The sequence below is a fragment of the Kogia breviceps genome, chromosome 14 (assembly GCF_026419965.1).
Source record: "Kogia breviceps isolate mKogBre1 chromosome 14, mKogBre1 haplotype 1, whole genome shotgun sequence".
NCBI classification, from domain to species: Eukaryota; Metazoa; Chordata; class Mammalia; order Artiodactyla; family Physeteridae; genus Kogia; species Kogia breviceps.
The window spans coordinates 56,961,428-56,987,680 of NC_081323.1; the positions used below are offsets into that span (position 1 = coordinate 56,961,428).

At 52.0% G+C, this 26,253-nt stretch overlaps 2 protein-coding genes across 5 annotated transcripts; one reads left to right on the top strand and one right to left on the bottom strand.

Moving 5' to 3' along the window:
- The first annotated feature begins 1,174 nt into the window (after positions 1-1,174).
- ALG1 (ALG1 chitobiosyldiphosphodolichol beta-mannosyltransferase) lies at positions 1,175-13,598 on the top strand. The gene is made up of 13 exons (XM_059038777.2): positions 1,175-1,398; positions 2,345-2,422; positions 2,565-2,668; positions 4,116-4,264; positions 5,750-5,839; positions 6,178-6,288; positions 7,038-7,159; positions 7,342-7,380; positions 7,699-7,758; positions 8,488-8,598; positions 9,700-9,814; positions 10,719-10,794; positions 11,899-13,598. The coding sequence occupies exons 1-13, from the start codon at positions 1,197-1,199 to the stop codon at positions 12,028-12,030; spliced, it is 1,389 nt and encodes a 462-aa protein (XP_058894760.1). The 5' UTR covers positions 1,175-1,196; the 3' UTR covers positions 12,031-13,598.
- EEF2KMT (eukaryotic elongation factor 2 lysine methyltransferase) lies at positions 12,722-26,204 on the bottom strand. Of its 4 annotated transcripts, XM_067012288.1 has the most exons (9): positions 26,040-26,148; positions 24,897-24,998; positions 24,123-24,185; positions 22,149-22,229; positions 21,463-21,564; positions 16,697-16,830; positions 16,318-16,613; positions 14,909-15,153; positions 12,722-12,972 (listed from the first exon to the last, which is right to left on the bottom strand). In XM_067012288.1, exons 4-9 carry the CDS (start codon positions 22,206-22,208, stop codon positions 12,886-12,888), a joined length of 924 nt encoding a protein of 307 aa, XP_066868389.1. In that variant the 5' UTR covers positions 22,209-22,229; positions 24,123-24,185; positions 24,897-24,998; positions 26,040-26,148; the 3' UTR covers positions 12,722-12,885. The 4 variants fall into 4 exon arrangements, with proteins under 4 accessions (XP_066868389.1, XP_058894766.1, XP_066868388.1 ...); XM_059038783.2 differs by lacking the exon at positions 24,897-24,998 and having other exon boundaries at positions 14,909-15,058; positions 26,040-26,204; XM_067012287.1 differs by lacking the exon at positions 24,897-24,998 and having other exon boundaries at positions 26,040-26,204.
- Between the last annotated feature and the right edge of the window lie 49 nt (positions 26,205-26,253).

Below are 26,253 nucleotides of genomic sequence, written 5' to 3' on the forward strand. Positions count from 1 at the left end.
TTCAAGCCCTGTCTCTGCCACACACTCACTAATGTTGTGACCTTCAATGACCTCATCTGTAAGAAGGGGAGTCACAGGGCTATTGGGAGAAGCAAATGAAATACCTGCCAGGTCCTGAGCTGGGTTCTAGGGTCCCTGGTGTTGCCCCGTGCAGGCTCTCATCAAGGGAGGAGGTGCTGTGTCATTTGTCTAATATGTGGGTGGGTGAGGTGGGGCTGAGGGCTGGTGGTCGCTGTGCCTGACGTGCAGTTTCCAGGGCAGCTCCCAAGGCGAGGGCAGAGGCGATGGCTTCAAGGGGGCCCCTTTCAAAGTCAAAGCGCTGTCACATAGATCCACACAGAACTCTTTATTGTGGTTACTTCGGGAGGTGAGACAGGAGGGTCAGTGGGGAAATTTTCCCTTCTTACTATGGATACTTAAAATCGTTCTGGTTTTTAGTTCCTTCATTGTCCTTCGCTCTCTCTGTCTCTATTTTTTCCTTTCTTTTTTCTTTTTTTTTTTTTTTTTTTTGTCTGTGCCATGCTGCTTGTGGGATCTTCGTTCCCCTGCCAAGGATTGAACTCCAGCTCTCGGCAGTGAAAGTGCAGAGTTCTAACCACTGGACTTCCAGGGAACTCCCTCTTTCTCATTATATTTTATTCAAGTACAACATACATCCTGAAAAATGAATGTTTGCTGCTTGATGAATTTTCCCAAATGGACCACACCCACCTTACCAGCACCCAGACCAAGAAAAAGACCATGACACCCCCACGAACTCCCCACTGCCCCCTCCCACTCACTCCCCGACCCTCCAACGCAGGTCACCCCTCTAACTTCTAACAGTAAAGAGTAGTTTTGATTTATATAATGGAACCAGCCAGTATGCACTCTGGCTGGTCTCTTTTCTCAACATTATGCTTATGCGTTTCATCCAAATTGTTATCTCACTATATTTTAAATTATCTTAGAACTCTGAAGAAAAAAATGTTCCTAGATCCCTACATAGTAACAATTTTACCTTAATACCACTAGACCTCCGCTCCCAGGTTGGAGGTTCGCGGGCCTCGGCTTAGGGAACAGGGAACCACGTCCCGTCCCCACCCCCCGCCCCACGCTCCCTTCTCTCCGCCCACCTAGGAGGCTCGGTCTGCGGCTGCAGACAGCTAGCCCAGCTTGCAGGAGCGCGGTCACGTGACGGTTGCCGGCCCGCCAAGATGGCGGTTTCCTGTGTGGCCCTACTGGTGCTGGCCCTGACGCTGCTGCTGCTGGTGGCGTGGAAGCGCTGGCGGTGGGGGCGCGCGGCCCGCCACGTGATTGTCGTGGTGCTGGGCGACGTGGGCCGCAGTCCCCGCATGCAGTATCACGCACTGTCGTTGGTCAAGCACGGCTTCTCCGTGACCTTCTTGGGGTTCTGCAGTGAGTGACCGGGGGCCTGGGAGAGAGGCTGCTCTCTCAGCCTTTGACCCTCGGCTTTGACCGCCCCACGGGGGCCGAGGCGGGGACGCCCCTTTTCCCTCTCCTCCGTCGGGCAGCTCTCCGAGACTGGAGGAGCTGGGTTGTGGCCTGGGGGTTGTGGCCTGGACAGCGGTTGCCAGGTTTCTGCCCAGCCTCTGCTGGGTGGGTCTCTAGGAACAGTCATTATTAATCGAGCGCCTGCCATATGCCAGGACTGTGTTAAGCTAAGTGAACTCAGTGCATAGTCTCGCTTATTCCTAGTAAGTGGAAAGATGGACTGGAACCCGGGTGGGTGTGACTCCAGGGCAAGTGCTGGTAAGCACATCTCTGAGGCTTCTTTTGTCAGGCAGTGTCTGACACGACAGGCAACTTGTCTCCTCTCTGTTCCTCACCCTCAGCGCAGAACTCTGCAGGCAGGAGATGTTTCATTTTTGCAGGATGTCCAGCGTTTCTCCCTCAGTGTGCAGGAGCAGGGGTGTCTGCTCCTCCATCTTCCCCCACTTTGACATCTTTAGAAGGTAGCTCTATCCCATATCAGGGGAAAAAAGGAATAGCACTGGTTGCCTCTGGTCCCTGTTTAGAGTCTGCTACCCCAGGGTGAGGGGCTGGAGTGAGATTTCCTAGGGATCTCCCTATGGTGTGATAATTCCACCATCCAGGGAATCTAGGTTAGCTTGAGTGCCTACTATGTGCCAGGCATTGTGCTAAGTAAAAATGGATAAGATTCCAGCCCTCCCTCTGTGGGTGGTCTAGTGGAATCTGGACAGAACTGGCCTCATTCTCTGTTCTGGCTACTGAGGAACAGAGAGGTTCCAAAACTCTCCCCTATTCAGCCTGTGGGGTGGGGATAATCTGACTTTAAATTAGATCATCTTCTCCAGCACATTAAAAGGGACATTCTTTTCAGCCTCCAAACCCCACGATGAGTTCTTGCAGAGCGACAGAATTCAGATTGTGAGCCTGACAGAACTTCAGAGACTTGCAGGTAGGAAGCAGTCAACTCCTGATTTCTCTGAATCTCTGTGTGTATGTGTGTGTGTGGGGGGAGGGTGGGGAGCGCGGGGTGGAGGCGATCTGCAAATTGCCAAGAACTCCTTTACTAGTGATGACTGTTTTCTGACTTGCAGTTGGGCCCCACATTCTCCAGTATGGAGTCAAAGTTGTGTTTCAGGCAGTGCACTTGCTGTGGAAGTTGATGTGCAGGAAGCCAGCAGCTTACATCTTTCTCCAGGTACGTGTCAGCTCCACCTCCCGCTGTGAGAACCACTGTTTTAACAGTTTCCTTTACTTTCCAGTTTAAAAAAATGTACAGATTGGTAAATGCATATTCACATGTGTGTGTATAAACTTTTAAAAACATGAGTAGGAGCCTATGGTATGTGTCCATTCTATTTATGGTACTCATCCCTTCTGTTTTTCAGTGTTTTAGAGATAGTCTAATTTTGTATTTGTTACATATCTAAGTGTTTTACATGCATTATCTCATTTAATTCTTCACAACAATCCTGAGAAGTAGGTTCTTGTGTTACCTACACTTAGAGATGAGGGAACCTAGACCCAGAGAGGTTCTGTAAGTAACCCATTGTCACACAGCTAGGAAGTGCTGGAGTCAGGATTTGAACCAGGTTGTCACTTTAGTTCTGGAGTTCCACTCTTAGCCTCTTACCTTCACTGCTTTTTAACGTAGAGAAGCTCCTTCTTTTAATTGACTGTATTGTATCCTGATATGAGATGTAGCCTAATGCATTCATTTAGTCTCATATTAATGAGAACTCAGATTCTTCCTGATTTTTTTACTTAAAAATTAAAAAAAAAATTTATTTATTTATATTTATTTATTTATTTTGGCTGCATTGGGTCTTCATTGCTGCTCGTAGGCTTTCTCTAGTTGCGGTGAGCAGAGGCTACTCTTTGTTGCAGTGTGTGGGCTTCTCATCGCGGTGGCTTCTCTTGTTGTGGAGCATAGGCTCTACGGGCTTTAGAGCGCAGGCTCAGTAGTTGTGGCGCATGGGCTTAGTTGCTCCGTGGCATGTGGGATCTTCCCGGACCAGGGCTCGAACCCTTGTCCCCTGCATTGGCAATTGGCAGGTGGATTCTTAACCACTGCACCACCAGGGAAGCCCTTTACTTTTTTTTTTTTCACTGAACCTTTTTTTTTTTTTTTTCCTTTACTTTTAAAATTGTATGGTGAAGAGTATCAGTGAACATATGTCTTTTGCATGGGTTCAGTTTCTTCCTTGGGATAAATTCCTAGGACGGGAAGTGCTTGGTCAGAGTCCATGCACTTTTAAAATGTTGTGATGTGTTACTGGATAGTCCTCGAGTAAGGTTGGGTCAATTTATCCCCCACCTAACAGGGAAGCCTCTTCCCCCCATCCTCACCACCACCAGGTATCGTTAGGTGTTTTAGAGTTTCCATTCTGATAGGTGAGAAATGGTACCTCCTTGTTCCATTTTTTGTTTCCTTGAGTATCAGTGATCTTGGACTTCTCAGGTTGGTCAATGTTCTTTCATGACTGTTTATACCTCTTGGTGAGGAAGAGGGTCTTTCTTCTGCTTATCGATTATCAAGAACTCTGCAAAGATAATTGACCCTTTGCCACGTACGTTATTTTTACTTGGTTTATTCTCGACCGTGGTCTGGTTTCCTTCTCTTCCTTCAAGTCTCTCTTTCCCAGAACCCTCCGGGCCTGCCCGCCATTGCCGTGTGCTGGTTTGCAGGCTGCCTCTGCGGGAGCAAGCTCGTCATCGACTGGCACAACTATGGCTACTCCATTATGGGTCTGGTGCACGGCCCTGGCCACCCCCTTGTTCTGCTTGCCAAGTGGTGAGAGTCTGGGATGAGGGTGCCGACATCATCCCAAGACTGTGGCGGGAAGAAGAGCGGGTGCGGAGACCCGGGGAAGCTGATTCCCGTGTGCCCTGTGGGGGTGAGGGCAAGGCTGGGGAGTTGGGCTGATGCTGGTGACAAGTGATAGAAACAGGCCTGAGCAAAGGAGGGCATTTGTTGGCCCATGAAACTGAAAAGTCCTGAGATATGGCTGACTTTGAGCTCAAAAAAGGTGTCATTAGGACCCCTCTCACGTCTCTCCACACTTCCTCCTAGAGGTGTTTCTCAGGCTCTGGGAGCCCCTAGCTCTCATGCCCACCCCACCAGGCTCAGTGGAGAGAGCAGGCCTGTGGTTGGCTCCTGCTCACCTGGTGTCCTCTGACCCCCTCTGAGCCTGGGGGGCTTCAGTACCCCGTTGTCTCAGGCTTGGGACAAGTGCTCCACTGGAGAGCTGGGGTCCCAGGTGCACCCATGCCAGATACCCAAATGGAAACTGGGGACTGCTGCTGGCAGACGGGGACGTGGGTCACAGTCTGCTGCAGCTGATGAGACAGGGAGAGGGAAGAAGGGCCTTGGGAGCAGGTTGGACCTGGAGGAGGAAGTAATGTTGTGTTCTGAGTCCGAGTTATACCATCTGCCTCGGTGTGGACATACAGCCTCAAGCCATTGGCTGGCTGTGGCGTTTCCCCTGATGGATCATTTGTGGGTGGTTGTCACAGCAGCAAACAGTGAGTGCTTGCTGCATGCCAGGCCTCAGGCCAAGCCTTTATCCCATTCAGACTCCAGTGCTGTCCAGCAAGGGTGTCCTGTGATTGCTGTCTTTTTACAAACCAGTAAACTGAGGCTGAGAGCCCTCATGTCACTTGCCACACGGCTAATACATGTGAGCTCCAAAATTCCATCCCAGGTAGTCCAGCTCCAGAGCTTTCTCTGCATCCTGAGCGAGGAACAGGCCGTGGTACCTACACACGTGAAATAACCCTGTTCATTTCCAGTTCTTTTTCAGTCCTGCCCTGTCACCAGGGCTCAAGTCTCCATTTGGAGCTAATCTGTTAATAATGCCTTTCTAGCATTTGCTTAACTCCCTTTGTAACACGTTGGGAGTGAGACTCGGCTCCACGGCCTTTGCAGGGAATAGTGCAGTGTGGATGATTTAATAACAAGATTTTATTGTATTTCTCCTTCATTTTATGGCAAGAGAGACTGGATTTTCCATTCTGTAGTTATATATGGTTTCTCTTGAAAGTAATTGTATTTAAGCTGAAAAGCAATCTGATTTAAAGAAAGGTGTGAGGGAAGTAATAGTACATACAGGTGGTAGAACTCAGTGCAAACACGGGGAAGGTGCCTCGTCAGTGACCTGATTTGGGAGATCCCAGCTCTGCGGCCTCTTTTGTATCAGAAGGTGTCGAGTCCCATGGGGTTGGGGTGGTGGTTCCTGGCCCAGAGAGGTCTGGGCTGACCACTGATACGTCTTTTCAGGTATGAGAAGCTCTGCGGACGCCTGTCCCACCTGAACCTGTGTGTGACCAATGCAATGCGGGAAGACCTGGCAGAGAACTGGGGCATCAAGTAGGGGCCACGGGAGGCGAGGGGTCCCTCCCAGCACGGTTGACTCCCAGCTGCTGTGTCATGTTGCAGGGCATTGGGAGCTCCCAGGGTTCCGGGAGGTGGTTACTGGTTTGGGGAGGCTGAGGGAGGAGGAAGCTAGAGTTTCTTTCCCAGCCAGCCAGATGGTCCAGGAAGTGTTCACGTTAGAAATTCTCTCTGTGTTTCTCCAAGTAATCCTAAAGCTTACTGTTGAGACTTGGATACCTAAGCACCCTTCTTCTTCTGGATACTTCTAGGTCTTATGTTCCTTAGGCCTTTCTTCACCCCTTCCTAGAGCCCCCCCAATGATCTCATTGCAGAGCTGTGACTGTCTACGACAAGCCAGCATCTTTCTTTAGAGAGACGCCTTTGGACCTGCAACACCAGCTCTTTATGAAGCTGAGCCGCACCTACTCTGCATTCAGGGCCTGGTAAATCTGCTGTCTTTAGCTTTCAGCTGCCTTGTTTTATGCTCACTGCTGACCTGGAGATCTAATCCAGGGGATGGCAAACTATGGCTGCAGGCCTGCTGCCTGTTTCTGTAAATAAAGTTTTATTGGAACACAGCACGTTCATTCATTTACATGTTGTCTGTGGCTGGTTCCACACTACAAGAGCAGAGCTAGGCTTTGCAACGGAGACCGTATGGCTCCCCAAAGCCTACAGTGTTTACTCTTTGGCCCTTTAAGGAAGTGTTTGCCCTGTACTAGGCTGTGGGTGTTCTTACCCTCCTGCCAGTGGTTCCTGACCGCATGGCAGTGTCTGTGCACCTATGTGTTCTCTGGGCGTCTCCCAGGGGTAAGGAGAGCCCTTCTGAGCAGCTCTCCATACAGCTGGTCTTTGTTCCTCTCAGTAACGTGGGGGCAGTTGGAGGGGTCACAGCGTCTTCATCTTAAGTCTAGGGGATGATTATAACAGTAAGCCCAGTGAAGGCAGGGGCTGAGTCGGCCTTGTCTGCCATTGCGACCTCAGCACCTAGCAACATGTAAATACAGATAAGAGAGAAAGCAAGGTGCAGGTCTATGCCCAAGGACTTGGGTGGTAGGGCCACCTGGTGGCTCTGATGTGGCTGCACCCCAACAACTGGGAGCCTGCGGGCCTCACTCTGGTTGGAGAAAGGCCGTTCTCGGGCCCAAGGGCCTGCTCTGTGGCAGCTCACGGGCTCTCTCTGCTCCTTCAGTTCAGAACCCTCGGACCCGGGCATGGAGAGGTCGGCCTTCACGGAGCGGGATGCCCAGAGTGGAACAGTGACCTGCCTTCCCGGGCGGCCAGCCCTTTTGGTCAGCAGCACAAGCTGGACAGGTCTCAGGACCCGCCCGGGCACTTGGGGCTTGTATGGGCACCTGGCTGAGCCTGTGTTCTCGCCACTGCCAGGCGTGCACCGCACACGTATTTGGGGCCTCGATGAGAAAGGGGAGCACACTGAGCTGGGTAGGGAGGCATCTAGAAGCTGGCCCGTGACACTCGGTTCTCTTTTCCCTTAGAGGATGAAGACTTCTCCATCTTGTTGGCAGCATTAGAAAGTAGGTGTATGGCTGCGATCAGGAGCTGGGCTTGTCGGGGGCTGCTGAGCTGCAGGATGCTCACCTGGCCTTGCGTGACGTCCTCGGCAGAGTGTCCCTGACCCCAGGGCCAGGGCCACTGGGTGGAGGTGGCAGGTGTGAGTCCCCGTTTGGGTCAGTGAGTGACCAGCCTAGCTCTGAATTGCCACCTCCAGGAGAAGGGACTGCATGGTTGGGAGCAGTGCTCCCTCCTCTCCCTTCCCCCATCCCCTCACATCAGCCCCTCACTCACCCGACTGCATGATCTTGGTTATCATATATTTATTTTCCTAAACACAGAGTTCGAACAGCTGATCGACGATGGAGAAAGCCTCCCTCCTCTGGTCTGTGTTATAACAGGTACTCACCTGGGACCATCCCTGTTCCTGTATTAAACGGGGCAGTGGAGGCATGTCAGGCCTGTGATGTTTGTTGTCTCGTTAATTCTCACCCCAACTCTCTGATGTATGGTTTTCTACACCAGCTTGACAGGGGGAGGCTGAGGCTCAGAAGGGCTTCATGGCAGGGCATGGAGTCTAGATTTCAATCTCAGATAGCGTGACCTCAGAGATAACTGAGCTTTCTACTTCACAGTGGTTTCCAAGTATCTTTTTTTTTTTTTTTTTTTAATGAGAGTCTACTGTCCAATGTCAAACTGTTTCCAAAGGAGCCCAGTGAAAAGAGAGAGGCAGAGGAGATTTGGTTGGAGGAGGAGGGTCCTCAGCCAGCTGCCCCACCTGGGACACTCCTCTCCTCCAGGCCCTTGGACGCCCAGGGGCGGCAGGAGCCCACTGCTCATGCTGTGCCACCTGGGGATCTGGGCGGGGCACAGGGGGGTCTGTGTGAGGAGCTGTATTGGTGGGCACTCTGGTGCCCGGCCCAAGGCCTGCTGGGGGAACAGCCCTGGCCTCGGCAGTCAAGGTGCACACCCCTTGGGGGTTGTTTCTGGATGGGGGCCTGGACGGGGCCTGATTGGAGCTGCTGCCTGTGGGCCTCCTGCTCACGCCCTTGCAGGGGCTTCTCAGGCCTGGGGCTGGGGGATGGGGCCAGACGTGGGCCCAGTGCAGTGACTCTGGTCTTCTCTGTAAGGCAAAGGGCCTCTGAAGGAGTATTACAGCCGCCTCATCTGCCAGAAGCATTTCCAGCACATCCAGGTCTGTACCCCATGGCTGGAGGCTGAGGACTACCCCTTGCTTCTAGGTAAGAGGCCTGCAGGGGGAGGGCAGGGGACAGAGTTTTTCTGAAGAGGGCCAGATAGTGAATGTTTTACCAGGTTCTTTTGCATAGTCTTTGTTTTTTTAACCCTTTAATGATTTCAAGCCATTGTCTGCTCAGGGGCCCTACACATGTAGGTCTCAGGCTGGGATGGGCCCTGGCTGGACTCCTGGAGAACGAGGCTGTTTCCTGGTGTGCCACCTCCTCCCTGCCTGTTTGCCAAGGTTACGTCCCAGTGCTCTTGGCCTCCACACCCTCCACTCATCCTGCTCTTCCCAGGGGCAGAAGGGCTGGGCGGGGCTTGGGTTGGGGCCAATTCCCAAGTCTGGGAGGTACAGAGACCATTAAGTAAACCGTGTGGACTCTCCCAGTGAGAAGGGGCTGCCCTCCCTTCTCTTGCTTTGTTGATCCCTCGGGGAGGGCTTATTGGCTCGGTGCTGATAGGTCTCAGCAGCCACTAAGCTGTCTCCGGAGTGGGAGGCGGAGAGCCTTTGTAGGCAGGAGCTCCAGCGGCACTGAGTGATGTGAGGTTGCTTCCTTGGCTTTATCTTCACAGCGACAGCTGCTTTTCTGTTGGGTCTGCTTTGGGTTCTTTTTCTAATTATTGTGATAAAATACACATAACAAAGTTTGCCATTTTAACCATTTTTCCATTTTTAAGTGTATGCAATTCAGTGGCATTAATTACACTCACAGTGTTTTGCAGTCACCGCCACTGTCTCTTGCCAAAACATTTTCATCACCCCAAGCAGAAACTCAGAACCCATTAAGCAATCATTGCTGCGGCTTCTTTTAAAATACAGCGTGGTTAAGGAGACAAAGGGGGTCAGTTTAAAGAAAAACATTGGTGACGAGCAGGTAGTTTTCAGAAAGGGCCAAGAGGCCAGGAGCAGCAGGTGGGAAGCACCTCCGTGTCCCCGCCTCCTTCCAGGCTGCTCAGCCAACCCCAGGCAGTCGAACGTGGGGTTGGGGCCTTTATTACCCCCTTTCCACTCCTCGCCGCAGGCCTTGGTCCACAGTCCTGCAGGATGTGTGGTCACCGGGCCCACAGCCAGAGCTGATGGCCCCCTCACCCTTGCCCTGCAGGGTCTGCGGACCTGGGCGTCTGCCTGCACCGGTCCTCCAGTGGCCTGGACCTGCCCATGAAGGTGGTGGACATGTTCGGGTGCTACCTGCCTGTGTGTGCCGTGAACTTCCAGTGGTAGGAGTGGAAACCCAGTCCTCCCAGGGTTAGGTTCTCAAATCAGTAGCTGGGGGGGGAACCAGCAGAATTGCCCGGGAAAGCTCCCTGGAGGGCTCCACCTCCCCATCTGTGCAGCTCTGCCACCCATAGGGAGCAGGAGCCCTCTGGTCCCTGTGGGTGGGCTGTACCCCACCAGACAGGGTAGCTTCCAGTTAGAGCTCATGTTGAATAAAAATTGGAGTCTTAAGTACTCTACTTGGGGGCTTGTGCTTCCAGAGTGGAATGGTGGCTGGAATTGCCCGCACAACTCACATGGACTTATTTCTCTCTCTGTCCCTTTAGTCTGAGCTCATGTAGTTGGCTTCAAATCAGCTGAATGAGTGTATTTCTGTCTCTGCTCTTCCTGGCAAAGATGGGCAGGAGAGGGCATTTCGAGACGATAGTGCTAGAAAAGGTTCTAGAAACAGTGGCCCCACCGTGAGCTGAGAAGCCAGCTTCTGAATGGGAAATCCAGGATGTTGGACCCCAGGTTCAGATCGTGTTGGGTCAACCCCCTGATCACTTCTGAGCCTGCCTCCAGCAGAGTTGCCTTTTACCTGGTTTCTCTGCTGTGGAATTAAGAAAAAAAAGGCAGAACTTACTAAGAACGTTCTCACTGAAGAGAGCATGTGGCACAAAAAGTCCATATACCCCTTTACTGTCCCTTCTTCCCCAAATTGGTTTGGATTTTAAATATGTATCCTGCCAGGTCTTTTTTCTATTCAGACGCCAAATCTAAGAACAGGCTTCCTGAAACCAGACTGACTGTTCCTGCCTCCAGCTTAGCCTGTGGGTGGGGTGGAGTTGCGGGGGAGCAGGTGGGCACCTTGGGTTCTGTATCTCCTCCAGGCAGCTCTCAGACCTCCCCTGCTTCTCTCTGCAGCTTACACGAGCTTGTGAAACACGAGGAAAATGGCCTGGTCTTCGAGGACTCAGAGGAGCTGGCAGCTCAGCTGCAGGTAGCGTGTCTGCTCCCACACTGTGGCTTGCAGGGTTTTGGAGATTCCATGTTCCTGCAGCTGGGTGGGTGGCCCTGGGCTGTGTCTGGGTGAGCGAGCAGCGGTCTTAGAGGCTGGGCCCCGGAGGGATCAGGGCTCGCCCCACCTGCCATCTGGGTTTATGGAGCTCACACCACACAATGATGCTAGAGCCAGGTGGACTGTGTGCCATTTAGCGGGGGATTGGATCTGAGAAGGGAGAGTGAGGAGCGAGGGGGCTGCCTGGACTGGCCTTATGAGATGGGTGGGCATCTTCAAAGGATACTTATTTCTTACTACAAATTACAAAAAGTAACATGTCATCATTCTTGATCATTGAAACCAAGGGCAACAGACTTTGTAAAGGCCCAGAAAAAAACCATTTTAGACTTTGCCATAGTCTCTGTCAGAACTACTCAACTCTGTTGTAATGTGAAAGCATCCACAATCTGTGGATGAAGGGGTGTGGCTGTGTTCCAATAAAACTTTATTTACAAAGACAGGCGGAGGGCCGCATGTAGCCCACAGGCTGGCGTCTGCAGACACCTTAGTTGAGCAGAGCTGGAAAGAACGCAGGCATCAATTAGTTCTCAGCACGTGGGCAGGACAGTGCTGGGTAGAGGCCAGCTCTTGGTGGAAGGAACAGCAGACATTGCAGAGGCAGAGGCGGGGGGCTGCCGGCAGAGCATAGGGTGTGGATGGTGAACACTGTAGCTTGGCTGTGCCGTCAGGTTGGAGCAGAGCAGGAGATAGAGCACAGCTGGGCCATGAAGGCTCCCCTGCACCTGGTGAGGGAGGGGGCTTGCTGGGTCAGGGACACTGGGGTCAGAGCTGTTGAGAAGGGTTAGTTAGCCAGGCCTGGTGTGGAAGCTGGGCCAGAGCGGGAGTCCCGCTGGAGACCTCAGGACACTGGTGGTGGTTCTGGAAGTGCAGTGAAGGAGGGAGGGTTTTGGCAGATTGGCTGGCCTGGCAGCTGGGCTTGGGGTGCAGCAGGAGCCTGGGCTGCTGGGGAGGAGGAGGGGCAGCTCGGGGTGGAACCTGAGGTGGGGGCAGGAAGCAGTGATGAGGTAAGTTCTGGTCTTCTAGATGCTTTTCTCAAAGTTTCCTGATCCTGCTGGCAAACTGAACCAGTTCTGCAAGAACCTCCGGGAGTCAGAGCAGCTTCGATGGGATGAGAGCTGGAAGCGGACAGTGCTCCCTTTGATTATGGACACGTGACCCCTTGGGCCAACGACTGAAACTCCTGAGGTGTCCTGTGCTGGACATCATGGAGAGACCCTCACGCTGACACCCCTCCTTACCTTTCATCTTCCTCCCCAGGAGCCGGCCCACTTCCCTCCTCACAGCTGCCACTGCTGGCCAGTCCCTGGGCAAACTCTGTAGAGCAGCGCCTCCTGGTGGATGGAAGCTGAAAGGCTGGCAGTGGGCACTGCCTGGGGAATGAAGTTACTTTTAATAATAATCAGTTTTTGTTGCCCAGGAAGCTGACACAGCCTTTCATCTTTGGAGGCTCTGAATCTCTTCTCTCTTTTCTCTTCCTGTTTTATGAGTCTTTCTTTCCCCCAGTTTATGACTTCTCTGTTATTTGTGTCGTCTTGAACATCTCTGCATCCTTGTTTTGTCTCCTGGTGTCCGCCTTTCCCAGCATTGCTTGGTTGTGTCCCTAATATTTTGATTCCTGCCTTGAAAACAGACTTTGCAGCCCACCGCCCTGCAAGGGCAGTCAGATGTGCCATGTGTGCAGCGGGCTTGGCTCCATGAGGGATGTGCGTCGAGGTTGGGGGAACATACTTGGTATGTGTTTTTATTTGTGCAAATGAAATGCTTATCTCTGAGCCAAAAATTTCATTTCTGATTTATGGTGATTTTCTTAAGAACTAAGCCAGCTGGCAGAGAGGGGTCTACACGCTTGAACAGTTTATATTTTATTCGAACAGTTTGTGGTTCCCGATTCAGAATTTAACATTCTTCAAACATTCCAGTCCAGTGGAAGTTTTATCCGATTCTTTCCAGGACAGTGATTTAATTTTCACATTATTCTTCAAAACCATTTATACATCTACAGCATTAGTTTCAGAATTGCCATCTCCGAGTGCTCTTCGTAGGGAAACAGTTTCTGGTCGTGACGAGGCACTTCTTCCCACGGGATTCCAGCCCGGCCTGGAGACAGAACATATGCGTCTCAGGATGTGGGGTTTGGGGATGGGACACCACCCTATCAGTGTGGGGCTTTGGGACAGGACTGGGGGTGGGGGTGGGGTACAGACTTCAGATTTCCAGGCCCCATCCAGACACCTGGAATCAGCCTCCAGGGGTGGGACCAGGAATCCCATTTGTAAGCAGCTCACAGCAGCCAGGTTTGCTGCGTCTGCCAACTGGGCCGTGTGCATCCCTGGAAAGTCACGGCCCCGTCTGGGTCCTCCATCCTGTTACCGGGCACAGCTCTGTAGGAGCTGAGGTTTGAACCCATGTCTGCCTGACAGTTCAGCCTGGTGCCTTCAGAGGCTGGACCTGCATCAGAGGGGCTCACGTCCTCTGTGTAAGCACAGATGTCTGATGAGCCCCTGGCAAGAACTGTTTTGTCATCAGTTTTTTAGGAATGAAAAATTAGTATTTATAAGAATGAAATAGTAGACATACAGTGTATAAGTGTCATGATACTGCCATCCAGGTATAACATGTTAATAATAATGTTAATTGGTGTGTATGGAGTTTCCCCATATGTGTATTAACATGACAATTATTTTTTTTAAATAAAAATGAGCTTAAAAATGAGTTTATACTGTATATGCTATTTAGCACTCAGCTTTTTTTTTTTTTTTTTTCTGTACGCGGGCCTCTTACTGTTGTGGCCTCTCCCGTTGCGGAGCACAGGCTCCAGACGCGCAGGCTCAGCGGCCATGGCTCACGGGCCCAGCTGCTCTGCAGCATGTGGGATCTTACCGAACAGGGGCACGAACCCGTGTCCCCTGCATTGGCAGGCGGACTCTCAACCACTACACCACCAGGGAAGCCCCCTCTCAGCTTTCTTAAAATATAGCGTGGATATTTTTTCACATAAGCATCTGAAGGACTTTGTTATTTCTCGAGGCCGAACACCCCGTCAGTGGGACATGCTGTACAGGGGTGGGTGCTGGTCCTCTGTTGGCAGAGGCAGCTGTGGGAGAGCTTTGCTTGGGGCGTGGGGGATTGGGGCAAGCGCAGGGCTCTGCACTGCTGCCCGGTCATGTGTGGGAAACCCTGATCAGGCCTGGTTTGTGGTGGGGACTGCAGGGTGGGGGTCATGGGGTTGGGGGTGGAGAGTGGGAGCCGGCTGCCTGGCTTCAGTCCATGGGTGCCTGGGTGATTACTCAGCTGCCCTGCACCCCAGTGTTTTCAAGGGTGGGACAGAGGATGGCAGCACCCCACCCCCGCCCCCAGGTACTAGAGGGGCTGATGTGGGTCAGGTCTGAGAACAGTGCCCACCTGCAGCAGTGCCAACTCAGGCAGACCCCACCTCCTTCTCTAAAGCATTCCTCACTCTTCCATTTACTGTGCGCTTGATCTAGTAACAGCAGCTGCCGTTTTCCCGAGCACACCCTTCATGCCAGCCCTGTTCCACCTCTGAGGTGGATGTTTCTGCTGTACAATGAATGAGGACCTGGAGAGGGGTGGCCCAGCTCCACCTGGGACCCACCTCAGAGCCTGCACCTGACTGCTGTGTGGCCAGAACTCATCTACCCTGATACCAGCTGGCATCCACTATCCTTTCCGTTTTACAGGCAAGAAAACTGAGGCCTGAAGCCTCTCAAAACCTGCCCTAAACACACAGTAGGACTGTTGGTCTCAGACTTCCGAGATCACCATGTCAGCCGTCTCCTCCCCAGAGCACCAACTCCCTGGCCCTGGCTCCTCTGCTGACCTCCTGGGCGGAGGGTGGGGGATTGTTGGCCCAGCACATTGTGGTCTGGGGCTTCCTGGCTTGTCTCCAGGGCCCCATTCTTTTACTTTTCTGATTTCTGCCTCCCTGGAGTCGTGTGTGGCCAGTGCAGTGGCCCTGCAGGCCTGGGTGGCAGCCCCTCAGAGTCAGCAGCCCAGCCAGGGGCCCGGGGCTCACCCAGCTCCACGGTGAACAGCTGACATGTCTCCGGGTTGCGGATGGTGAAGGCAACGTAGGCGTCAGGAGCCCGCTGGTCCTTCTGGCAGGCAGAGAGCTTCTGCAGGACCCCGACCAGGGAGAGGACAGTTTCTGGGCAATATAGCACATCTGTGATGAAAACCCCAGGTTACTGGAAGGGGCTCCTCCAGGACCCCAGGATGGAGGCCTCTGGGTTGTGCCGACATGGGCAGCAGGGTGAAGGCCTGGAAAGCAGCAGTTCTATTAGGTTCATGCTGTTGGACGGTAAGAAAATTACGGGGGTAAAAAGAAAAACCCTTAGCAGAGAAAAAAAGCTGCTGAAAGACACTGCAACACATGAAAAATATCCAGGACTCACTGGTGTTCCTTTAAAAGAAAAAATCAATTCTCTGCCTATGGCCTGTTTAGAAGATGCTTAATGAAGCAAACACTGACTGCCTCAGACTTCTCGTTTCCTTCCTGTGGGGGACAAGGCCCCTCCCGCCCAACAGCTGGGCCTGCAGGGGTGAGCTGCTTAGCCTCTGTGCTCCAGCCGCTCTGGGCCTGGGTCAGGGCCATGGCCAGGCCAGAGCACGGTACCATCGGCCAGATGGGGCTGGGTGAGCGTCGTGGAGGGCGACGGTCCCTTTGGTGCCCACACCATATGCCCCTTCCTTCAAGGGTCCCATCCTTGCACCAGAGTGGGTGGTCCCTCCTTGTGGGACTCGTTTTGAGGACCTAGGACAGAGATACACAGGCAGAGCCCTCGGCCTCAGGGACACACAAGTGTGCACGGAGAAGGAAACAGGTGCCGACAGAGGTGGGGGCACCCAGAGCTCCTTCCCCGACCCTCGACCTGGCCCAGGGCATGCAGAGGAATCATGATCATGCCGTTCTTTGTGGTCCTGAAAGGACAAGGCTGCTGTGGCCACTTCTGCCCCCATCTGAAGACAGGGGGTATAGGTGGGGCCAGCTCGGCTCCCTTGCTTTGTGGGGCTGCTCTGGCCTATTCATTTAGGTTCTGGATGGCAACTGAGAGGCCTCCCTCAGGCTGCTGGAGAGGGACGTGAAGTCTGTCCGCTGGGTTGTGGCCTGGCTAAGACTGGTCACCCTAGTCTGGCGCCCTGGGGCCTGTTCTATTCATCGCAGGCCTTGCTGGGAAGAGCTGGTTCCTTTATAGGATGGACCATTAGTGTGGCAGTAGGCGTGGCCACTGTCTCAAATGGGAGGGCTGTGGCTTTAGGGCACCCAAGAGCCACGCTCTGTGCTTTGATGTCATCCCGGAGGCCCACATGACCCAAATACCATCATTCCTCCCACCAGGCAGTGCTCACCATCACCTTCCCAGCACTGAAAGCCAGGTGGGGCTTCAGGGAGGCTACACTCCAGTGGCCTGAACTGGGCGGTACCTGTGGCAATGACGATGTCCGGCTGGAAGGCAGCAAGCTGAGGGACCGTCACAATGTCCCAGTCCACCCGGGCCACCATCACCCTGGGGCTCTCTGTATCGGCAGTGTCATGTCCTGGGTGCTGGGCCAGGGCGGTGACATTTGGCTCCAATGAGAGGCCGTTGAGAAGGACGTTCCCTTGGAGCTGCTCGAGGACGTGGCTGTGACAGTCACTGAAGACGTATGCTCTGGGCCGGCACATCTTGCAAATGGCCAGGCCCGTGAGGCCGGCTCCACTGCCAAGCTCTAAGACAGTCCTGCATGACAGGGAGAAGCGGCCGTGTCTGTGATACCCCTGTGGCAAACCTCCCTGGTGCCCAACCCTGCACCCCCAGGTCACCTGTGAGCAAAGCCCGCTGGGTTCTCCATGGCCCACTCTGCCAGGTAAAGCGCGGCGTTCCATGTGACCAGGCCCGTGGTGCCATGGGAAATGATGGCCGTGCTCTCGGAGAGTGTGACAGAGTCCCCAGAGGGCTAGGCAGAAACAGGAAGAGAGAATTAATCCAGCAACCAGGGCAGGCGTGGATCACATAAGGAACGAGGATTTGAGTCTAAACGTGATGGGGAGCCACTGGCGGGTTCTGAGCAGGTGACACAACCCTCGTGAGCTCAACGTGTCAATGGAGACAGAAGAGGGAAGCAACAGGGCACATGGTAGACCCGAGGACAGTGACCCCAGAGCCCACCTAGGAGGGAACCTGCCTGCTCTGGTAGTGGGGGTGTGAGGGCCCCGAGGCAAGGCCTGAATGGCTACTAGAAACACTTAGAAATATGTGACAATAATAGAAAACATCATTTCAGAAATAAAGGCTACTCAAAAAAGCATGAGTGGGCTTCCCTGGTGGCGCAGTGGTTGAGAGTCCGCCTGCTGATGCAGGGGACACAGGTTTGTGCCCCAGTCCAGGAGGATCCCATATGCCGCGGAGCGGCTGGGCCTGTGAGCCGTGGCTGCTGAGCCTGCACGTCCGGAGCCTGTGCTCTGCAATGGGAGAGGCCACAGCAGTGAGAGGCCCGCGTACCACAAAAAAAAAAAAAAAAAAAAAAAAAAAAGCATGAGCATAACAACAAACCAAAACATAAAAACAGATAAACCTTAAAGAGAAACAGGAAGTGAAAAAGGAGTGAAATTTTAAAATCAAAAAGAAATTAAGAGATTGTCATGGGTTCAATCGTTTCCCCCCAAAATTCATATGCTGAAGTCCTAAGCCACAGCAACTCAAAATGTGACCTTTTTTGGAGATGAGGTCTTTTTTTCCTCTTTTTTTGGCTGCACCATGCAGCTTGCGGTATCTTAGTTCCCCGACCAGAGATTGAACCCCTGCCTTTGGCAGTGAAAGCACGGAATCCTAATCATTGGACCGCCAGGGAATTCCTGAGGATGGGGTCTTTATAGAGGGAATCAAGTTAAAATAAGGACATAAGGGGACCCTAATCCAATCTGACTGTGTCCTTATAAGAAGAGGACATTAGGACACACACGCGGGGAGAAGATGGCCATCTGCAGGCTGAGGAGAGAGGCCTGCAGCACATCATTTCCTTGCAGCTTCAGAAAGAACCAACTCTGTCGACACCTTGATTTTGCACTTAGAGCTTCCAGAACTGTGAGATAAATTTCTGTGGTTTAAGCCACAAACTTTTAGGTAGTTTTAATGAAACGAAAGCAAAGAACAAATACTAAAAATTATAATTCAAGAAAGCATTCCTGAGAAAACAAACAGATATGAAATGAATATTGAAAGAGTATACACTGTACCCGAGGTCACTGACTCAGAACGATCACAACCTCGAGATGTAGTCTAATAGAATTACTGGATTTTAAAGGAAAAAAATGCTTTGGCTATCTAAGAGAAAAGGGCATATGACATAAAAGGGAAAGAAAATTAAATTATCATCAGGCTTTTGCACAATGATGCTTTATGCCAAAGAAAGTGGAGAAATATATTTAAGAGACTCAGGGAGAGAAGGTGTGAGTCAGATTCAAGTAAAAATGGCTCAATCTGTTATCAACATGCAAGAAGTCTGGGAAGGTCCATCCGACGAGCCCTTCTTAAAGAATCTCCTAGAAAATAAACTTGAGACAACCAAAACAGCTACAGAGACATCAATATACGGACCAATACAGAGACTGAAAAGTAAGAGACTACGGTATGTGCCTGAGGTCGGTAATGTTTCCGCCCGTATCCCTGCACCCTGTGATTGTGCTGTGCTTCTTGGCAAAGGGACTCTGAAGATTTGCATTTAAGGTTACAGAATGTGACATGGGGAAATGATCCTGGATTATCCAGGTGGGCCCGATTTAATCATCAGGGCTGATGTCTGGGAGATGCAGAAGTAAAAGAGGCAGGAGGGATTTGAAGTGGCTGCTGGCTTTGGAATCAAGGGGCCATGAGTCAGGGGGACAGGGCGGCTCCTAGAAGCTGAGAACACCCCCCGGCCAAGAGCCAGGAAGGAAATGGAATTTCATTCCTGCAGCTGCAGAAAACGCAATTGTGCCAATGACCTGAAGGGCCTGGAATGGTCCTCCCCCCGGGACCAGTCCTACAGACACCCTGATTTTAGCTCTGTGAGATTCAAAGAAGAGTAAGCAGCTGAGCCCAGCAGACTTCTGACCTATAGAACTGGAAGATAGCACATTTATGTTGCTCTGAGCTGCTGAGTTTGTGGTAATACTATGTAATGGCTCTATGATGACTATGTAGGGAGAATGAGGATGGCACATATAAAAAGTTACGCTGTTTTCAGTAACCACAGTTGGTGTGAGGGATTAGTGCTGTTGTTCTGAGATCGCTGCACGCACGAATAATAAGGGATAAGCCAAAGGCAGTTGGGGGATATCCTAACATCATCCCCATGCTCTTGAGAACCAAAATTTCCAGAGCAGAAGAAAGGAGATAGGGATCCAATGCAGAAGAGGCTGAGTGAAAACCCTTCTGATTCTGAATCAGAAACATCAATATGGACTCATGAGGTATTTTCTCTTAAAAAGTATGGATATGTATCTCCACCCATATCCTAGCTCTGTCCACGGCAAGGCCTAGACAGCAGCAATGATCACTCCTAATGCCCAGACTGTGGTCTACAAATATCATTTCCCACTAAAAGAAACTAGGGCTTCTTGAAGACATGGCTGATTCCAGGTCTGGGGCAGGAAACATACAAGATGGGTCTGGAAAGGCTTGACATAAACTAAAGTAAGAAAACTATGAGGTGATGTCAAAGGACTCAGAATCCTATTTGAGGGGACTTCCCTGGTGGCTCAATGGTTAAGAATCTGCCTGCCAGTGCAGGGGATATGGGTTTGAGCCGTGGTCTGGGAAGATCCCACATGCCGTGGAGCAACTAAGTGCATGCGCCACAACTACTGAGCCTGTGCTCTAGAGCCAGCAGGCCATAGCTACTGAGCCCATGTGCCACAACTACTGAAGCCTGCGCGCCTAGAGCCTGTGCTTCACAACAAGAGAAGCCACTGCAATGAGAAGCCTGCGCACCGCAACGAAGAGTTGCCCCTGCTCGCCGCAACTACAGAAAGCCAATGCGTAGCAGTGAAGACCCAATGCAGCCCAAAATAAATAAAATAAAATTACTTAAAAAAAAAAAGAAGCCTATTTGAAGTGACTCAAAATAGCACATTTTGAGCTTCAGTAATGACACGATTTGCAATGGTTTGAACCCCTACTGTGAATGACAGGAAACCAATTCACTATCTTGAAAATCAAAGAAGTCTGTATTCTGCCTTTCCTCTACTAGCTGTACCAGTAGGTAACCAAATACTGATGAAAGGAGCCATTTCCTTATAAAATTTCTCCAGCTAATGAATGAAAACAAAATGATAGAAAAATCACCGGGACTTCCCTGGTTGCGCAGTGGTTAGGAATCTGCCTGCCAATGCAGGGGACACGGGTTTGAGCCCTGGTCCAGGAAGATCCCACATGCCATGGAGCAACTGAGACTGTGTGCCACAACTACTGAGCCCATGTGCCACAACTACTGAAGCCTGTGTGCCTAAAGCCTGTGCTCCGCAACAAGAGAAGCCACCACAATGAGAAGACCATGCACGGCAATGAAGAGTAGCCCCTGCTCACTGCAACTAGAGAAAAGCCCGCAAGCAGCAACGAAGACCCAACGCAGCCATAAATAAATAAATAAATAAGAAGAATCACCTTTTTGCATCCTTCAATGAATTAATGAGTCTAAGCTTTAAGCACCCACAAGTGCTACCATGAAGAGAATAAAAAATAGATGATGTGCCTTCTAGGACCCAGGCTGTTTTCTTGCCAAAGGGGTCAAACAGACAAGAGTCCGAGTGGGCCTGTGAATCCAGCCGCCAATTTTTGGGGAACAGAGGAACAAGCTGAACAGCACCATGTGTGTGCGACCAAAAGCCAGCCTGTGGAAAGCTGTCCAGGCCAAACTGCCAGGAAGAGAAGGAGCTGGGGGGACCTGTGGATGAAGGGAAATTTTGAGCCAGACCTAGTTAATGGGCAAGACGATGTCCAGAGGTGCACATGGCAGTGGTACGATCTCAGAGTGATTACTCTGAAAGAGAGGGAGGGCTGGGATGGGTCAAATGAGGGCTTTGTGGGCTGGCTGCCAATGTCCTTCGCTAGATTGGCAGTTACCATGGTGGCCGCCTTGTGATAATTCGATAATCTAATTCTTTTGCATGGTTTTCTGTATCTTTGTTTTACAATAAAAGGTTAAAGAAGAAAGAAAACAAAAACTGTTGTGTGTAGAATGGACTTCTGTGGGGTAAGAAGCCAGGTGACCAGTGAGAAGGCCAAGCACCAGGTCAGCCTGGTGATGGTGGCAGTGGAGAGCGGGGAGAGACTGCTGTCCTGTAACATCCATCCATCAAATATTTATTGAGGTCTGAGCGCCAGGTCGCTGCTGTGCAATTCATGTGTGTTACCTAGTTTAACGCCAGTCACCCCATAAGACAGGTGTTATTTGTTGAAGTGCTTGGTTTACAGGTGGGAAAACCGAGGCTCAGGAAGGTTAACTGACCTCGTCTAAGACTACAGAGCTGAGGAGTCAGGGTTGAAGCCACATGAGGCTGACTGGGGCCTGAATCAACTGTGTGTGTGGAGGAGGGCGCATGTCTCCTACCAGCAAGTAGCTCCGGTGGCACCGGGTGGGCTCCTTGGCCGTCAGGATCTCCGCCAACGCCTCGTACAGCTTGTCCAAAGGCTCCGTGTGGATAGCCTCGTGCTGGGGGCGGGCAGGGCGAGAGCTTCAGCAAGAGGATTAAGCTGACCCTCGTGAATCAAACCAAGGTTCCACCTGCTTGCTTTTACTATGACTTGTAAAAATGGCTGGAGGATTTTCACCAAATTTGGAGGGGAGACTTGGGATGTGATTGACTTAATACAGATCACTTGGTGGGGGGACCGGGGGACCTCAAAGAGAGGTGTAGAGAGGGTGAGGTGTAGTGCAGGGCAGGAGAAATGGGATATGTGAGAGCTGGCAGGACAGAGGGAGAAGGTGGCATTTCCCACACTCAGGGGCTCCTGGTAGGAGTGGGAAGGTTCCATGGGGGACCAGGACCACAGAGGACATACAGCCACTGCTGGGATGCACCCTGGCCCCTCCTTTCCTCCCCCCCTCCATGGCTTCTCATTGGTGGAACCCAGCTGGGAGCAGTTGCCCAGGGAGCCCCCTGCTATACGGGGGTCTGTACAGCAGGCAAAGAGTATGGGATGGATCTGAGCTCCAACAGGCAAAGCCCACGTCTGGAGAGCCAGCCAAGTCCTAGATGCTGCCTGGTTACCAGATGGACAATGCCCATCACTGACCTTTCTGATGAGCTCTGAGAGAAAGCTCCAGGCATACTTCACTGACGGTGGATGCTTCATGCACAGAGGATGCTTCACGGTCTGTGACGAGGAACACAGTGTGGGTTGCTGGAGAGACTCTGCCTTAAGTCTCCCATGAGCTTCAAGTGAATACAGGGCAAACCCCAGTTATCCGATTCCTGGAATTCTGGCCCTGGGTGACCCATATGCATCTGAAAGAGTTTAAGATACAAGCCCTTTCCTAAAAATTTTTCTCCACTACAGTGGCACAGACCATGGCAGTGTTTCTAATGCCCTTTCTGGGCAGGAACATAGGGCATACAGACTCAAGCTAACACCCTGCTGTAGACTGAATATTTGTGTCCACCCTACATTCACGTGTTGACTCTAACACCCACTGAGATGATATCAGGAGGTAAGGCCTTTGGGGCGTGATTAGGTTATGAGGGTAAAGCCCCCATAAATGGGATTAGTGTCCTTATAAGAGACCCCAGAGAGCTCTCTTGCCCCTTCTGTCATCTGAAGACACAGCCAAGAAGACAGTGTCTTTGGACCAGGAAGTGGGCCCACACAAGACACTGAATCTGCTGGCACCTTGATCTTGGACTTCACAGCCTTCAGAACTGTGAGAAATAAATTCCTGTTGTTCACAAGCCACCCAGTCTGTGGGGTTCTGTTATAGCAGGACTAAGACATGCCCCTTTCCAGAGCAGCCAGCAGGAACTAGAGTTTGTAGTGAGAACAAATGTGGGACTGTCTGGCTCCATGGAAGGGATGAGTGCTCTAAATGGTATGACAAGGTAGATTCAGCACCTGCCCTCCTGGAGCTCACACCCCCCGGGTGGAGTGCTGCGCTGGCCAGGACAGAGGAAGGTAGGGGCTCTGCCTGGGATGTAGTGGAGAGGGATGGGGGCTCTGAGGGCAACACTTCAGCTGAAGCCGAGAGAAGCAGAGAGCAGGGGAACGAGTTCCAGGCAGCTGGGTAGCTTGTGCAGGCCCCCACCTGGCATTTTGGGAGGGAGGGCAGGGGACAGGAACAGTGAGAGTAGGGGCTGTGTCACATGGGACCTGCTGGCTGGAGGGACATGATTTTACTCAAGGGCAACAAAATGCCCACACAACTCTTCAGGGGCTTGGCGGGTGTTAGGTTTTAACCTTGGGGTGAAAAATCAGAGCAGACTGCATGACAACAGCCTCAGAGAGGTCTGAGCTCACAGTTTTGAACTCCTGGATCTCCTGGGAATCTTCCCTAGCTTGGCTGCATCTTCTCGACACGGTGGTCAGATGGATACTCTTGGTTCACCCTCCAGACAGGAATTCTGACCCTGGGCTCTTTGGACAGGACCAGTGGTTGGAGGGGTATGTATGACTCCCATGCATTTGTACACAAAAGGTACTCTTCTGGAGCATTTTTTCCTTGGGGTAGTGTCCACACCTTTGGGTTTTCAAAAGGATTCATGACCCTTAAGAGGGTAGAGAGCCTGGAGGCAGTGTGACGTACACCTGACCCACATGACCAGGGGCAGGCAGAGTGGGACAGGCCAGGCAGAGTGGTGGTCCCTCCTCTACCTGCACCCAGATGCACCTTAGAGTCCAAACCCCACCTACAAAAAGCAGGGGCCCATCCACAACTAGAAAAGACACACGGGTGGGCAAGACTTGCCTGCTTCTTTTCCCCTTAAACGTAAAGAAAAAAAGTCTCTGAGCAGCTAGCAATGCTAGAAGATGTTCCTACAGCTGTCATCTCCACTTTCTCTGCAGACAGTTTAAAAAAACATCCCCCAGCTTCCCTCCTCTCATGCAGCTTGTTGTATATTCTGATGTCTTTATCTAAGAAAACAAAAGAGCTGGAGCTGTCTGAGGTGCTCACACCCAAATGCAGCGTCTTTCTTTTTAAAGGATACGTGTGCACCTGTTACGTCTTCATGGGCAAATGAGGCCACTGATGCGTTCCAGTGATTCTGTGATTCTTACCTTCTGCAAAATATCCAGCAGCAGCTCAGAACCTGACGAGTCCCTTAATTTCTCTTCTAGGCTCTATTCAAAGAGAGAGGGGGAAGAGAAAGAAATCTCAAGGGCATTATCACAGGAACATTAAACATGCAATGGGGCATGTTGGCAAAGTGCTAAGTGATCTCTCCCCAGGGACCTGGGGCCAAATGATGTGGAAGGCACAGGCAGCTGAAAGCCTGACCTTGAGAAGTTCTGGGTTACACCTGGATGAGTCAGATAAAGAACATCAGAAGACAGATTCTTGGTTTGCATTAGCCCTGGCAGCTTAGCCTTGCCTGGGTCACAGACCAGCTCCCTGGCTGAATTGGAATTACAAGGGGAGCTACAGCATTAACACCTGGTGGGCAACCTGAAACCTTCCCACGGCAGGTTGGCTGCTTCACTGTTCAGGTCCCGGCTCCTATGCCACTTCCTTGGAAGGCCTTCCCGACTCTCCTAAATTGATACATTTCCCTGTTCCATTGACTTTCCAGCCACCATCATCTCCCTGTTTTCTTGCTTATTCATTTACTTGTTTATTCTCTGGCTCTCCCATCTAATCAGGGCTTTGTCTGTATTCTGCTGATCCTGGTGCCTGGCTTGTGGAAGGCATTCTGTAAACATTTGTTAACAGAATAAAAATACTAGCTAACACATATTCATGTAATCCCAACAACAGCCCTATGAGGTTAAGCATCATTAGACCCCCATTTTACTAATAAGAATATGAAGGCACAGAGAGATGAGGTCACTTGCCCAAGGTCACACAGCTTGTGTTGGGTGGGGCAGGGCCAGAATTCAAAGCAGGGTGTCTGTCTCCCAGGTCTGAGTGCTCCAATGCTGCTCTCAACTTCTTTTCTAGTCAAAACAATGGTAAGAATAGTTCTCACCACATGGGTGCTGTGGGTGAGCCTAAGTGAACACTTAGCATGGGACTGGTGCAGAGTAAGCACTCACTCATGAACAATTATAGTCGATATGAATTGGGCCCAATGGATGCTGTCATGAAGGTTTAAATTTGGGGTTAAAAAATGTACACATTCCTTTCTGACAGGAAATGATCTCCCAGAATGCTAAATGGTTTATGTCAATGAAACACAAATGACTAACCTCCGCTCTTAAGATGGGGCAGACCTGGGGAGGAACATATGTCCAAACTGAGTCATCCCAGTGAGTTCACTGCACTTGAATTATGGATTATAAAGGACGCAGTGTCATTAGAGCCCTGGCCTTGGCAGAAAAAAGCTGCTGCCTCGGCCATGTGCCTCTGTGTGAATGGCAGATCCCCAGGACAGAGAAGTGAGCTTTTTCGTCTCTTTCCTGGACTGTTTTGTACCTCCCTGTCTCTTCCATCAGCTGCCTCTGAGAGGGCTTTGTCCAATGCTGCTGACACAGGTGAGAACACCCAGGCCCGAGGGGTCTGCGACCTGGTCGCTGAGTTCAACGCAGCGTGGTCTCCCGCTGCCCTGAGGACGTGGGCTGTTTAAATGAGCAGCAGCAGCTGTTACCCAATGGCCAGGATAATAACTGGCTAAAAAAGGGCACAAACTGTCCATAACCCTAAAAACCCAGCGAAAAAAGGAGTTGGGAGGAAACCCCGCATTCCTTAAATTCGTGGGATTCGGTCTGCAGAGACAGCGGAGGGCGGGAAGGGCCCAGGGGGGGAGGGAGCTGGGGGCTGAGCGCAGGGTGGGCCCAAGGGTGCTTAGGTGGACCTCCTGCTCCCCGCCGCCAGTCCACGCGGGCCCCAGCAATGCCCGGGTAACCGGACGTGATGCCGGGACCCGCGAGGGAGCAGAGGCCGCCGCGTGGCGGGGCGAGCAGGGGTGTGAGGCCGGAGCCCCGCCCCACCGCGACCCCGGCGCCCCCCACCCGCCTTCCGCGCTCCCCACCGCCCACCTGCCAGGGGAAAGAGCTCAGGGCGCGCGCCGCCAGGAAGCGGCGCTCGAAACTTCGCAGCAGGGCTGCAGCCTCAGCGCTTTCCTCAGGCGCCATGGCGGGGCAGGGCAGCGGCCTTGCCCGAGAGACTAGGGGAACGGAGCTACGCCGGGAGGCGGCCCGAGGCAACGCACGGAGCCGGGGTGGGACTTGGGGCGGGGCCAGGCGCCGCTCG